A 15,506-nucleotide genomic window follows, 5' to 3' on the forward strand; every position below is an offset into this window, starting at 1 on the left:
ATGAAGCAGCTAGTCCCATTGCATCCACAGTTGAGAGCAGAGAGCAGTGAATTAATGTTTGCTAGTGCGCAGCTCTCCCTCTCCCCCTCATTCAGTCCAGGCCCCAGCCCATGAGAGGGTGCCACCCACATTCAAGGTGGGTGTCTTAGTCACTTTTCTACTGCTGTGGTATAATCACCATGACCAAGGCAACTTAGAGAAGGGAGGGTCTATTTGGGCTTAGACTTCCAGAAGGTTAAGAATTTGTCACCATCGTGGTGGGGACGTAAAGCAGCGGGCAGGCATGGTGGCAGGAAGAGCTGAGAACTCATGTCTCTAACTGCCAACAGAAAGCAACAAGAGTAAACTCAACATGGCACCGAGTTGTTCCACTCTCAAAATCCCTCCCCATGACATACTTCCCCCTCAAGGCCACAGTCCAGAAGCCTCCCAGACAGGGCCACCAACTGGGGACCATGCATTTAAATGTTTGAGAAGACAGGGAGCATCTCATGCTAACCACCACAGTGGGTCTTCTCACCCATACTAGCTGTCTGAGGCTACCCTCCTCAGAGACTTCCATAGGCTAACTTAATAGACAGTCCCTTGTTGAGATCGTCTCCCCGGATGATTCCAGATTCTGTTAAGGTGACAATTAAACCTAACCCTCACGGCAGCCTATATGCTCAGCCCTATGACCTTTTTGAGACTGAATAAGGGAAGAAAGAAGTTTGGGCATCCAGGCAGGTAACCAGGAAGGAAGGGAGGGAAGAAGAAGGAATGAATAAAACAAGCAGCCTTTCAAATCTTGAGCATGCAACTTGTGCATACATGTGAACTGTTAGTATCTGGCAATTTATCACACAGTTGCTGTATATCTCTTGCTTGAAGATGTCTTTGTATATGAAAAATATTAGTCTTTTGTCTGTAAGCATCAAATATGTTTTCTGAGTCTGTCATTATTTTTTCTTGGCTTTTCCGTCCTTGACACTCTGGGAGCTTTATTCCATGTAGTCTGTTTCCTCTCTTCTTTTTGTCTTCAGAGTTTGAGCCGATACTGAGGACTAGCCTCTCTTTTTACATGTTTTAGCTCCTTCTCTGAGAATCCACAGCATGGAGCGGTGGGATTGTTGACTGCAGGAACATAACCTCACTGTCTGCTCACACTTTCAGCTGGAGCCCAAGACCTGGAATCCCGCCTCCTGGTGCCTGGAGATTTATTAATTTTGACAGGGAGCAGAGTGCAAATGCCATGTGATGCCATTCTGATTGATGGCAGCTGTGTGGTAGATGAAGGCATGCTGACAGGTACGGCTGGAGCTCCGCGTTCGTAGCCTCCTCCGGGCTGGCTCAGGGTGTATGTTATCATGGTTCTGGTTGGCTCTTCCCCTACCCGAATGACAATCTTGCTCAGGGAAAGCTATGAGGCTGCTGTGTGACCTTTCTGCTTCTGCAAATCTTGCTTAGTCTTCCCGTGGTTCTATCTGTGAGTTCAAATCAGGACTGCTTTCTATGTGCTCAAGTCAGCACGTTAAGAATTTACTGAATGTGTAGAATTTTCTTCCTCAACAAAAGGTTATGGCAACCTCTCGTTTTATCTGAAAAGATTGTGGGGATCATCAGATCTTTAAAAAACATGTCTTTTCTTTAGCATACTTGCATAAAATTCCCCTTATAAACTAGGAAGTTCTGAAAACCATTAATGACATCCTGAAATTCACAAGGCCAAAGCCAAGGACCTCATAATCCTCACTGAAAATGTTAAAAAGTCTATGGTGCAACCTTGGACAGATCTCTTACTCTCAGAATATACACTGTGTGTTTTGGACTGGCTTTATTTCTTTTTTAACTTGCATGCTGAGCTGAGGGGTGGACTTCGAGGTCAACCTACCTCACAGTCTTTGCAACTGAGATCCAGAGGGAAGAGACTCACTCAAGCTTGTATCATTGTGATTTTGCACTTGTGAAGCATAATAATGGCATTTCTGTAAGATGAGGATGTTTTTTTCAGGGATGAAAGTGGGACCAGTCGAAGCACAGTAATGTAGTGTGGTTTCCATTCAAGTCCATAGCAATCCCTTTGGTCCCAAGCAGGCCCGAAAGGCATGAACAGAGACAAGAATGTTCATCTCCCTTCTGTATGAGCTTAAAGATAAAGTGGGTGACATCATGGCAGATTAGGTTTATTTCCAAAGTATCCACCGACCATAAAAGCCCATCAACTCTGGGACCTTCCTAACACCCAGGACTATTTCTTAATGATTGATCATAGCTCTATGCTGACTTTTTACTACCTGCTCTGCAAAGACCAGTTGGAGGCTCTGAAGGCTTCTTCCTCAGAACTGTCCCTGATTGCTCCCACAGCTTCAGATTCACCTTGTATTAGTACTCAATTCTCTGATGTGTGTTCCTCCCACCACGCTGGCACAAGTTGCCAAAGTCACAAGTGCCATGTCCAGTGATTTTGCTCCATCTTATCGACTGTTCTGTCTTATTTGGCTATTCTGACTATCTCTCTCCCAAACTCTGCTTGTCCTGACTTTTTCTAACATCCTGCTCTCTCTAGGTGCTTCTAGCACTGACCACGCCTATTCAGTTTGTTCTTTATCTTCTTTTTCTCTGTCTCCTTAAGTGCTGGCACCGCTCAGGGCTGTATTCTTGTCCTTTTCCCCTGTCACCCTTTGCTTGATTCTTAAATAATCTCTCTCTCTCTCTCTCTCTCTCTCTCTCTCTCTCTCTCTCTCTCTCTCTCTCTCTCTCCCCCTCTCCTCTCCTCTCCCTTCCCTCCCCCCTCTTTCTCTCTCTCCTCTATCTCTCTCCCTCTCCTCTCCTCTCTCTGAAGCTTTACTTACCATGTCCAAACTGGTGAGCTCTGACTAAAAGTACTGAGTGCCAGATCCAAATAACTATCAACCATACACAAAGCTTTTCAACATGGTTCTTCTACAAGTAGCTCCTGTCCACAGTGGCCCAAAGGCAATTTCTGGTTTTCTTAGAATCTTAACATTTATTATTGTTGCTCGTCCTCTTTTCCTCCTCCAAGCTAGGGTCCAGGAAGCTGTTTTAGTTTTCTGTCTCTATTCTATGACCTGCTGGTATAACAATTGTCTCGATTTTTGTAGCATCTTACTTCATATTTCTTGAATCTAGTACTTTCTTTCCTTTTCCACTCACCTGCTGTATTTCAGGCTCCATCCCCTCCAGCTATGACTTTTATGATCAACTCCCAGCTGACTGTCCACCCACCAACCCCATAAGCCTTGAACTCATCTCTTGCATCATGGATAGAGAATTTTGTCTTACACGTCATTGTAACACTGGTCTACAGACTAAAGCAGTTAACCATACCCCTGCTTCCTGATGCCAGGGCCTACAGAAACAAGTTAAACACTTAACTGTGTCATACTTGGGGTTCTCCATGTTTGAGCATCTGCATAGGCCTTATGGCTTCGCACTCCCTACATCCCACATTCCATATCACACAGCTTGCTCTTCCATAAATGTCTTTTCCCAACCTATTTGAATGCTTATGTTTAACCTAAAGTACATATAGTATTTATAATATGACATTTTACTTATTTGGTTACATACTGCCCTCCTTTTCTAAAGCGCAGAACTCTCAACAACATGACCTGTGCTTGTCTTGTATCCCAAATACCTAGGCTACTTTGCTTCATGGTAGGCTCCTGATGAAGTTCTGTGACCCACCAGAGAGTGTAGATGTTATTTACAGGAGGAAGGCATCCCACCTCACAAAGTGAGCTAGATACTTGTTTCTTATAGGAGAAAGCATCCCTGTCACTAAAACTCCATTATCCCAGATGGCTAGCTCTGCACCCTGGAAGATGCAGACAGAAGCAGATCCCAGGCGGCATGTTCTCTTCTGTGGAACAGAGGTCATCCAGGCCCGGGCAGCTGCCTCCGGGACTGTGAGAGCAGTGGTCCTACAGACAGGTGAGCATCTTCTCTGTAGGCTGTTTGCATTGACACCTTTCTGCTCAGTGTGTCTAATTCCTTAAATTTATTAGGTTGGGACAAATCTTTGGATAGCACAATAAGTATATGTAAGTCTGTATGTTTTCAATGCTGCCTTGCTGATTGAAGGGTGCCATCTGCATCTTAGAGGCATAATAGTGGCACAGATTACAGTTATCACTGTTTATGTGCTTTGCAGTTTATAAACACTTTCTGTACATCAAGCCAGCAGCAAAGACGCATATTGCCTGACCCCTCACCATTGTGTACATGAAGAGTCTGAAGCTTGAAGTCAAGTGGTCATTTAAAAACTGATAAACTAAAAATGAGCAAAGCTGGACCAGAAATCCAGCATTTCCAACCAGAATCTCAAGTTCATTCCATGTAGGAAGTTGGAAACTCAAAATTTAGCAGTGAAAGCTATTAGAAAGGTATAGAATGTGGGATGCATCAATATTTTACTGGGTCACTCAATTTCAGTTCAATCGAGGGAGGCGTCTGTGTGTGTGTGTGTGTGTGTGTGTGTGTGTGTGTGTGTGTGTGTGTGTGTGTGGTTGTGCTCACTCCCAGGGACACTTCCTTAAAATTAAGCTGTGCTCTGAAGAGCTGTGCTCTGCCCTGAGTATGGCAGACCCTGTCACTGGTGTGCACTGAAGTTAGAGGTAGAGGGGGAGAAAGCCAGGGAGAGGACTTGGCTCCGAGGGAGATAATACATTTCCATGTTAGCCATATGCATTGTCCTAGACAACAAAACTCTGTTTTCTTTAGGTCTAAATTTTAGCTTTAGATTCTTTAGAGCATTGGCTCTCAATCTTCCTAAGGCTGTGATATTTTAATACAGTTGAGGTGACTCCCAACCAGAAAATTATTTTTGCTGCTACATCATAACTGTAATTTTGCTGCTGTTACAAATCATAACATGGATATTTTTGGGGATAGAAATTTGCCAAAGGGGTCGAGACCCACATGTTGAGAACTACTGCTCTAGAGAAGACCAAGGCAATGTAGACATTTAGATGATTACTAACAGTGTGGTTTGTTATTCTGATAATGTGGAACATGTGTTTGTCATTTCAGGGTTCAACACCGCAAAGGGGGACCTTGTGAGATCCATCCTTTACCCCAAGCCCATGAATTTCAAGCTTTACAGGGATGCCATCAGGTTCCTCCTGTGCCTTGTTGGGACAGCCACCATTGGCATGATCTATACTCTGTGTGTCTATGTGCTCAGTGGGGTAAGCCTTTGTATGCTTTCACACACACACACACACACACACACACACACACACACACACATTTACTCTCCTCTACACATTTTATTTCTATATGCCAACCTTATTTCTGTATGTTGACCCTTTTTCAAGGACAAACAGACTTAGAGCAAGCTAAACTCCAAAGACTCCTTACAGGCACCCAGCTCCACCTATGAGCCATTTGCTGCTCAGTTCTGTGATAGCAATCAGATTATAGTACTGGAACAGTTTGTTTACTGAAATGACAGCATGATTCTGTTCTTGCATTTCCCCCCATTCTTTACGCTCGTTCATATTTAGTTTTAACAGCGAAATATTTCATAAAAGTGGCATTTTGCAGCTATCAGATGAAGAACTCTAAATGCAACCAGATGCTCCGTGCTGGCAGAGCCACAGTAAAATGGTGCATCTCTGGTCACAGCAGGACGCTTGTAGGTGTTCTTGGTGTACTTTGGAGAAAAGATACCGAGCGCCATAAACATGGTCAGACCCTTTGCCCCATGGATGCCCCTTCCCAGCATAAGCAGAAAAGGGGAAGTCACACGCACGAAGCCATCCATTGCTGATTTAGTTCTAATGACCGGACACGCTTTCTTTTCCAGGAACCTCCTGAGGAGGTGGTGAGGAAAGCCTTGGATGTTATCACTATTGCAGTGCCTCCCGCCCTCCCAGCCGCCCTGACCACAGGCATCATCTATGCCCAGAGGAGGCTGAAAAGGAAGGGCATATTCTGCATTAGCCCCCAGAGGATCAATGTATGTGGACAATTAAACCTTGTCTGCTTTGACAAGGTATGTGTTTTTCATCCTCCCTCCCAGGGCCATTTATCACTGCTGTTGTAATGGATACACGCTTTTCTCTTCTTTAGTGAGGCAGAAATAATAGGTAGGTTATGGGCATCTGACCTTATTTTATCTCTTGTTGTGCGGGTATGATCTGGGGAATGAATTTTCTGACCCTGAGCTTTTGAAACAAGGGAGTAGACACTGAATCAATGAATCTTTTAGGGTCCTTTCAGTTGAGAGAGTCTATGAAAAACAAAGTATCAAAACATACTCTTTTCCATGCAGTCAAAACCCCCACACTGAAGCGCGCGCACATGCACGCGCACACACACACACACCAATTTAAGTAGTTAATTATGTTTTCTGCTGTATCCCCAATGCTTAGAGCAATGCTTGGCAGTTGAGTCAATGCTCAGTTATTGAATTATGGGATGAGGAAAAAGAAAGGGCTTATTAAACTGTGTGTTAATATGAGACTTTTGCTGACAATACAGCCATGCAGCAAACCCCAGTCTATGTTCCCAGCTGTCGTTTATGCTTAAAATGAAGTCTCGGTCACCTGCCACTTTCTCCCAGGCATCCTCTCCTTTCTCCTTTTCCCGGGGTTGTTTGTGTTAAACACACTGAGTAGGGGATAAAGTCGGGTTGTGAGAGGACTGGATGGAAACAATGGCGGCATAAGAAGGCGGCAAAGGCCCAACATGGCGGCGGTAGAACAGCGCAAGACAGTATGGTCTGGACCTGAGCAGGATGCTAGTATTAGAAGAGAGTGTTTGTGAACCTTGAATGTCTAGTCAACACGATTTTATGCTTCTTTAAGCTACAGGGAACCATTGGAGGTCTTTGTTGCCTCCACATTTTTATGTTTCTTTAAGTTACAGGGAACCATTGGAGGTCTTTGCTGCCTTCTGTTCCTTTTAGTTAATAATTATTTTTTGAAGTAAATATAAGATAATTTGCCATGTCAATCATTTGAAGTGCCTAGCTCACTGCCTGCCCCTAAGTACATTCTCGCTGTTCTGCGGCCATTAGCATCATCCATCTTGAGAAACATCTTTATCTTCCCACATGGAAATTCTGTATCCTTTAAACAGTGCATGGAAGGCTAAGAGCATTGATGGGATGCAAACTGTATTTTATGATTAGTGGCGAATCAGAAAGTCACACCGAGAACAGAAGGGTCGTTTGGCTTATGTCACCATGTAGTACTATTTTATGGCCACACCAGCAACATAAGGGAAAACTGTTTACTAAGGATGTCATATTGTGAGTTTGAAAAAAGAAACAAGAATGGAAGAGATAATTGTAACATAAATTTGAACAAAACAATGAGCAGTAACTGTGAGTCTTTTACATCACTATTATTAGCTCTAACTGTGGGCTTGCTATTGAACCAATCACTTCCTATTTAATATTCAAGACAACTCTATATGATTACGATCATGTTGTAGATAAGGGTTCTGGTGTTGGAGGGATTATGTGATATTTCCAGTTACATAGATGGTATTTCAACTTATCCTGAGCTCTTGGTTGTTATACTACACTGAGAAAATTATCATCATGTACTTTTTTATTAAACAAAAAAAATCAGTTGGTTAGGCTATTTCTTTAGACTTCTCTTCAAAGTCTTAGCAGTGCTTTTCAGCTACAATTTCAACTCCATTACGCAGTTTTGATGACATTCTCTTAGCTTCTGCTGTAAAAACAGGAACCCGCCCATTTTGCTGTTTTAACAGTCTTACCAAGGCCTTTCTTGCTCTTCCATCTACAATTAGATGTTCAACATAGTCTCTTGGGGTGAGAGGAGGTACCTTGTCTTTTTACCACAGAGGACACAAAAGTTTACAGCCAATGCAAGCTTGCCATGTTTGCATTCACTGCAACTTCTTCCTTGGAACCCAGATACTCACTACACAACACCTGTAATGTGGTTCTCCTTAAAGAACCTGTGTTGGGAGTATCTTTGTGGTGTATATTTCTCTATTAAAATGTATTGTATTTGCCTTTACTACTGTGTGAGCAGATCTTCCATGCAATCCAAAGACTTGTTTCTGTTCAGACAGGCACCTTAACAAGGGGTGGCTTGGATCCTTGGGGAGTTGTGCCCTGTGACCAGAATGGGTGAGTACCCTGGGCTAACCCCTCCATGATTCTGGTGACTTGCCTCTTCCCAGAGCCTTGCCTTTGTTCTCTAGACGACTAAGGGAGACACTTGAACTTTGGCTTTTGCTCAGCAATGATTACTGAAGTCCTATCTTTTTGTTTCTCCCCTTAGAATTTTCCAGGTCTCTCTAAAGATGCATATTAGCCTCAAGTCCATCCTATATTACCCACAAACTGAGGAGGCAAGGGGGAGTTTACAAACACTCTCTGAAATGAACTTTGCTTTAAGCCTGTTTGGCAGAGGCCTGGTATTGGCCCGGTGTCAGTGATCTGGACAGCACCAGGACACTGTCCTTCACCGAGGTGACAAAGTAGGGAAGGCCAGTACTGACTCTGTATCCTGCTTTTCAGGAAGAGACTGTCTATGAGACAGTAGCTAGTGTACCCGGTTTCTTAGTATCCTGATTCTGAGAACCATAACCTCTGCCTGCCAGAAACTGCTCATTGAAAAAAGATTCCTTTGTGTTTGTGGGTCTGGCGGGGGAGAGGGCTAGGAGTGGCCAGTGAGTGGTGGTGGCAGTTTTCAACTTGCTGTCTTAGAGATTTGCAGACCCAGCCCTCTTGTGGCCACATCTGAATTTGCTTCCATGTCTGCTGATCTTCCCCAGCGTCAACCTCCAGTGTGGTCAGAACTGAAGTATGGGGCATGTGGCACACTGTTGTTTGAAAATGAAAGCATTTCCCTCAAACTTGAGCCACAAAGTATTTCACGTGTCCAAGGTTGATTGTAGTTCTTTTAGTAATGAGATATTTGAATTAATTCTTGGAGAATTTCATCCCATGTATTTTGATCATATTCACCCCCTACTCCTACTCCTCTATGACCTACATTCCCTTCTCTACCCCACCCAACTTTGTGTCCTTTTTCTCTTTTCAAATGTATCAAGTCCAGTTTGTGATCGTAGTTCTTTTATATAATGCAGGTGACATATGTATCCATAAAGGATTTTTTTAGGCTGGGCATAGAGGTACAGGCTTGCAACTTTAGCTATTAAGGAGGCAAGAAGATTGCAGCCTCCAGGCCTGCCTGGGCTACAGAGCTAGCTCAAAATCCAAAAGACGCCAACACGAGAGGAGGGAGGGCTAGTCGATTCGGACGGACTCTAAGAAACGGATGTTGCCTCTTCCTAGGAAGAAACCACTGTCATTCAGACAGTCTGTGATGTGACCCCACCCCACCCCAACTACTGTGCTACACATTTGGGAAGGGGCCCCCCAGCAAGGCTGAAGGGGACATTCCTCTAGCGGGGCCAAGGATGAACTCAATGACTTACTCTTCCAATTAGTGAAAGAGTTTTACGTATCACATATGAGTTCTTTTTCCATGGGTTTTAGACAAAGTCACTTTCTGTAGGAAATGATGAGGCTAATAGTGGCACCAAGATGCCAGTGTTGAGGAGGGGATGCACATGATCCTTTCCAGAATGATTTTATTGTTCACTTCTTCACCGTATGACTTGTGAATTTTCCAAGAATTAACCATTCATGCTTTTATTTATATGTTTATCAAACGTCTATGGTGGACCAAGCGTCTAATATGTTAGGAGATAGATACAGAGAATATTCCCAGCCCCATAGTCTTGAAAGTGGTGTGTACCGAACACACCTGGAGTCTGAGCATGACTGGAGAGAAATGATCTAGTCACTGGGGCAGGAGCAGACCTCAGAACAAAAGTGGTCTTCTAGTTCTTTCTAGCCTCATGGATTAAATAAGTCTGGGAAGAATAATAAGTTGGAAAAGGAGCATGGAACAGCCTCTGAGCCTTTCTAGTATTCCTGAACAGACCTACAGGGCAAGATGGGTAACACACTGCTATCCTGCGGAGACTAGAGGGAAATGCAACAGTGTGCATTACATCAAAGACCTCCAAGAAGCTCCATTTTTGGCACGAGGGCCCAGGACCAAATCTTTTTCTCTCTTCTCTCTCAGATTCCAGGCAGTCCACAGCTTTGCCTCAGGCAAAGCTTTGCCCCAGGGCCCACTGTGTGCAGCCATGGCCAGCTGCCACTCTCTGATTCTTCTTGATGGGACCATCCAGGGAGACCCTATGGACCTCAAAATGTTTGAAGCCACCAAATGGGTAAGTGTCTGACTTTTAGAGAATGCAAGAAACTTCTTTAATACCAGCACAACACAAACTGTATCACAGCTCTTTAATACTTAAAAAACGTGGGGGTTTCCAATATGATGTAAAGGGCAAACTGGTCTAAACCAGGCTTTCTGATTGGAACTGTGTGTAAGGTAGGTTTGCCATGGGATTAAATGAGATGGTACAATAAAAAATCTTTGGTATAGTTGTAAGTTCCAAAGTATTTGATGCCTACTGTGAATTTAGTAGTTATCAATGTTGTTATAATCCTTACATAATTATTTCCTAGTTCTACCAGTCTGTGAGCTGGTTTCAGAGTTTTCTAGAGTTAATCTGGTGAGGTGATGATATGTTAATTATGACGATTTCACCTTTCTATAATATATACGTAGGTCAAAGCATCTCATTATATCTCATAAATATACACAATGGTAGTTTCTCACTAAAATAGAAAAGGAAAAATATGCAATCCGGTGCACGGGAATTAGAAAACACTGCTCTCCACAGTGCTTGGGTAAGTTAGAGAGTCATGGCAACCAAGGGTTTTATTCCAATTTATTGACTATTCCTCTAATTTCCAAGACCGACAATAGAAATTGATTACAGAGTCGTCATCCCCCCCCCACCGAGGTTCCAAACTAGATCCAAGAGCAGACACTCCTGTGGTATAAGAATCTTGCTCTTTAGTTCTAGTTTCAGCTCCCCGCCAACTGAGGCTCAACCTTGTGCCGTCTTCCAGCATGTGAGGACCTTGCTTCTCAAGGCTGTGGCATGAGGAGATGGAACCAGACAAGTGATATCCATATAAAGGTTGCTAATCTGTCCTCCAAGGGAACTTTATTCGGGAATAGCCTGTAAGGACTGTCTCTGGCATTGTTGTGGAGGTGGCCAAAGCAGGGGGGGAGACATGGTTTCAGCTTCTCTGTTACCGCTAAGCTTTTCCCCTGACATTGTGTGCAGCCCGGGCCCTTGGGGAGTAGGTGAGCACCTCTGGAAGAGATGACTCTGGAGCCTCTCCCTCCTGTAACAGATGTGATTGCTTTGCAGTCTCTCATCCACTCTGGAATACTGATTCTGTATCTCTAAGTAGAGGCTACAGTTTCCTTTCTGACATTTTTTTTTGTCATCCACCCAATTAGATGATTATAAAGAACTGTAATATCTTTAGGTAAAAAGGTTTCCTCAACTATAATTTAGAATCATTATTACAGTTGTTCCTAGACCAGTGATCATGCCTAGGGCAAAAATCCGCCCTGCCCAGGCCCCTTTAGACAGATAGGGAACAGCAGGATCAACCGTGACTCTAGGGAAAGAAAGACCATGAGGTACCTGCTTCACACAAAATAAGCCTGGAGATTCAGACTCAACATTTCCGAGTTAAGCTCTTCAGAGGCAGAGAATGAACCTTTCTGCAGCAATTCCAACAGCGAAAGCCAGATAAATTGCATGAATAATTCAGAAGTGCATGTCCTTCGAGTTCCAGAATTTCCACTGCCTTGTGCATTTTGTTTTGCTTTCCTGGAGTGGAATAAATCTGATTTCACTAGTCCAGCAGCAGCAGCAGCAGCAGCAGGAGGAGGAAGCCCATCAACACACTGAGGTGGTTGAGGGTGGGTCTCCGCAAGAGGAGGGTGCAAACTTAGTATCAGTGTATGAAGAATAAACAAACCCCGACAGTGAAATATCTCATTTGCGAAACAGGAAATGACTATTTCTGGGGATGATTTCCACATCAAGGGAATGCTGGCACACACCATGGTCGTTAAGCCGACAGACACAGTTGGCCAGGTAAGCCTTGCATGCCAGTCTTCCCATACCGGGGGAACCTGTGCCCTACCCGAAGTGTTGGAAAACTCATGGATGTGTCTTGAATGGATGATGTGAAAAATGTGTTCTATTTTTCCATTGTTTGGAAAAACAGGGACCGAGGGTGGAGCAGTTAATTCCCAATAGCTAGACTCTTTGCCAGCATGTGTCTCTCCATTCCCCATCCATCAACCAGGTCCCAGTGGAAGGACTCGCCATCTTGCGTCAGTTCCCATTCTCATCGGCATTGCAGAGGATGACAGTCATTGTCCAAGAGCTGCGAGGTGACCGACTGGCATTCATGAAAGGTGCGCCCGAGAGAGTGGCCAGCTTTTGCCAACCTGACACAGGTTAGCTCATGGACGTGGGACACAAATGACACTTTTCTTTGCAGCCAAACTTGTCCGCACAACACTCTAGCTCCAACTGCCAGCTGGACATCACTTAGTGGTTGATTCATGGGTGTTCCACGCTCCATACCAAAATCAAGCTTAAAATTTTCCCGTCTGTATTTCCCAATTTTCCATCTTGGATAATGACCGCCTCCACCCCATCCCCCAGTTCCCTATTTAGGACTCACCCGATTCCTCCCTGCTAACTGCATTGCTACTCTTTGCATTTTTCCCCCTTGATTGCCTTCCACAGCCTCCATCAGATTTTCAAATTCCTTTGAGATCCTAGCTAAGTCTTTCATGATCTGCGCTCCCTACCATACATTCATGTTACGGTCTCCTGCTTCATCCCTCACATCTCAGGCTTCCTCTGAGCTGTCTCAGACCCCTGTGCCTGAGCACATCGGGGCCTCTCAGCCAGAAAGCACTTTCCTCCCTTCACCTGTCCACCTCCTCTCCAAGTGCAGGAGCTCCCCCAAAGTACTCTGCGCAGTGTTGCATTGCCAATAATGGCAATGGTCATTTTGGTTTTCGTTTTAATATCAGTGCACTATTTTTTAACCCAACGAAACAGACATCTGTAGAGTAGAGCTTGTACATATTATATCCTTAGCAAATATTTGTCATTTAAACTGGAGAATAAAGAATTCCACACATTCCCTATTGTTTGTTTTTTCAAGTGCTTCTGTCTCATGGTAGGCGTTTCAGCTTTACTGGATCTTAAGATGTTAACACTGATAATAGAGTTATGGTTACAATTCCCCATTGCCTTGGTTACATAATTTTTTTTCCTTTGATTTTCCAAGACAGGTTTTATCTGTGTAGCCCTGGCTGTCCTGGAACTCGCTTTGTAGACCAGGCTAGCCTCAAACTCACAGTGATCTACTTGCCTCTGTCTCCCGAATGCTGGGATTAAAGGTGTGAGCCACCACCGCCCAGGTTTATGTAACTTTTTAAAAGCGTGCTTTCTTGGGTTAAGAGTTGGATTATTTTGAATAATTTCTCTACCCATGCTAGCTGAGTAAATGCTGCATACTAATACCATTTTCGTTGTTGTTTGTTTTTAAACAGTACCATCTAGCTTTATTAGTGAACTTCAGATTTACACGACACAGGGGTTCCGGGTCATAGCTCTGGCTTACAAGAAGCTGGAGAATGACTGTCCCACAACTGCCTTGATGAGGTAAAAGGGGAAAGCTTTCCTGAAGAAGATGCTTTGGGCAAGATGCATCTGACTGGGATGGGAGGCAAAAGTTCTAAGGCGGGCCCAGCAAAATGCCATGCTCATCTTTTGTGTTTGGTGTCTCTGAATATGGTGAACAGGAATACAGTCACCCTGCCCTGCCCAAATCACAAAGCCAATGCGAACACTGGCAGAATGTATGAGAAACAGCTGTACAAAGTGCCAAACATAGGGTGACCTTAGGGCTTTGTGAAAAGTTATGTGGAAATAACCAGTGTTGTCAGGGTTTGAAATTGTGGCCCTGATCCTGATATAATGTAAATTGGTTAAAGCTTCACATTTGCTTAGAAAAAAAAAAACCTTTGTAATACAAGATACACAGCTACTGAAACAAATAACATGTCAATTGGGTTTAAGTAATCTAGATAATGTTTCTGGAAAAATAGGAAAACCTTCCAAAGGGTCATACTGGAGAAAGTTTTGACATGTGTATATTAAAATAAGGATGCACAGTCACTAAAATGGACTTCAGCAGCAACAGTTCCACTTTGTTGTTGTTGGGGGGCTATCCTATTTATTTTGCCTTAAATTCCATTCATTTCTAGTATCTTTGTCAGCCACTACTATTACTGCTTTTGTAGGGTTAATCAAGGCTCATTTTTAATTTTAGTGTTTGAAACTCAAATAGTCCCACATACTTATTTTCAAATTCATCTGACTTAGCATTCTTTAGTTGCAACTGTATTTTGCAATATAGTTCCCTTAGCGTCTTTGAATTTATGTGTGCTATTTTCTGCATATATTATCTGTAAAACATACCCTCCCATGTAGGAGTTAAAAGGGAGAAGAAAATGGCCCATTACAAAAAAAATAGTTTAATAAATTCTTAGCAAATGCCAGTAAAACTAAGGGAACAGGTTGTGGGCTTGGGAGATGGCTCAGTTGGGACGTGTCTTGCAAGTACAAGAACCTGAGTTCAATCCCAGAACTTACTACAGATGTAAGGTTTGGTGACCCGTGCTTGTAATCACACTGATGGAGAAGCTGACTGTTTCTTGGCTGACTGGCCATCCTAGGCCAGTGAGACACAATGCTGGGGACTGTCCTCTGGCCTCCACGTGCACACACACTCATGCATACACATCCCTCTTCCCCAGTGAACACACACACACACACACACACACACACACACACACACACGGGATAGTCGCTTATACCTGAGAATAGATTCAATGAGACTACATTTGACTCCCTGCAGTGTTCTGTGTAGCATAGCCTCAATGCCTCACACAGCCTTGCTGCAAGGAAGACAGCTCAGTGAAGTCATTAACAACTCCGGGGAAAACATAGAAGGAAACAGTATAACTTCACCTCAACATGCATAGTAGTGATATTCCTGCAAAATTTCGGGGTTACAAAAATACTTCGTGTTTATATGAAAAACGTAGCTGGGGAAATATACTAGTAGCATTTTTTATTACTCTTTAGTGCAACAATATTGACTATAGAATGATAGTATGTCCACTAACAGTAGATTGATGATTCAATATCAATAATGCAAACTGCTGGTGACTTAAAACGTCCCTGAATACTCAGTCAAGCATTCAAGAGGTGTGAGGGATGAGTGGCAGCTCTTTGTGTGTTCGTCATTGCACACTAGAGTTACTTCTGTCTGTGCCACACCCCCCTTTCTTTCCTAGTGTCGTAGCTGCTACAGGCGGCACAGTGCTGCGACCATTTCTTTTCCCTTCTTGGCTCAGTTTGGAGAAGAGTGAAGGGATGTTAGAGACAGCAGGAACTTTGGAGAGGCAGCGATGTGCTGGGGTACCACACGGGGAGAGCAGTTTATTCGACGTCACGCAGCAAGGCAGTGATGCGCT

General features: G+C 43.7%; 1 protein-coding gene across 6 annotated transcripts in view; it reads left to right on the forward strand.

Moving 5' to 3' along the window:
• Atp13a4 (ATPase 13A4) overlaps positions 1-15,506 on the forward strand; it is a 126,818-nt gene that overhangs the window by 78,598 nt on the left and 32,714 nt on the right. For 5 of the 6 annotated variants that reach the window (XM_037209804.1, XM_037209806.1, XM_037209808.1 and 2 more), the window contains 9 exons: positions 1,153-1,287; positions 3,763-3,933; positions 5,032-5,189; positions 5,810-5,998; positions 8,052-8,113; positions 10,086-10,236; positions 11,947-12,033; positions 12,248-12,401; positions 13,515-13,626. In XM_037209804.1, the coding sequence (XP_037065699.1) occupies positions 1,153-1,287; positions 3,763-3,933; positions 5,032-5,189; positions 5,810-5,998; positions 8,052-8,113; positions 10,086-10,236; positions 11,947-12,033; positions 12,248-12,401; positions 13,515-13,626 (1,219 nt within the window). The remainder of the gene's footprint in view (positions 1-1,152; positions 1,288-3,762; positions 3,934-5,031; positions 5,190-5,809; positions 5,999-8,051; positions 8,114-10,085; positions 10,237-11,946; positions 12,034-12,247; positions 12,402-13,514; positions 13,627-15,506) is intronic. The other variant, XM_037209805.1, reaches the window with a different exon arrangement.

This window comes from Peromyscus leucopus, chromosome 12 (genome assembly GCF_004664715.2).
Source record: "Peromyscus leucopus breed LL Stock chromosome 12, UCI_PerLeu_2.1, whole genome shotgun sequence".
NCBI classification, from domain to species: domain Eukaryota; kingdom Metazoa; phylum Chordata; class Mammalia; order Rodentia; family Cricetidae; genus Peromyscus; species Peromyscus leucopus.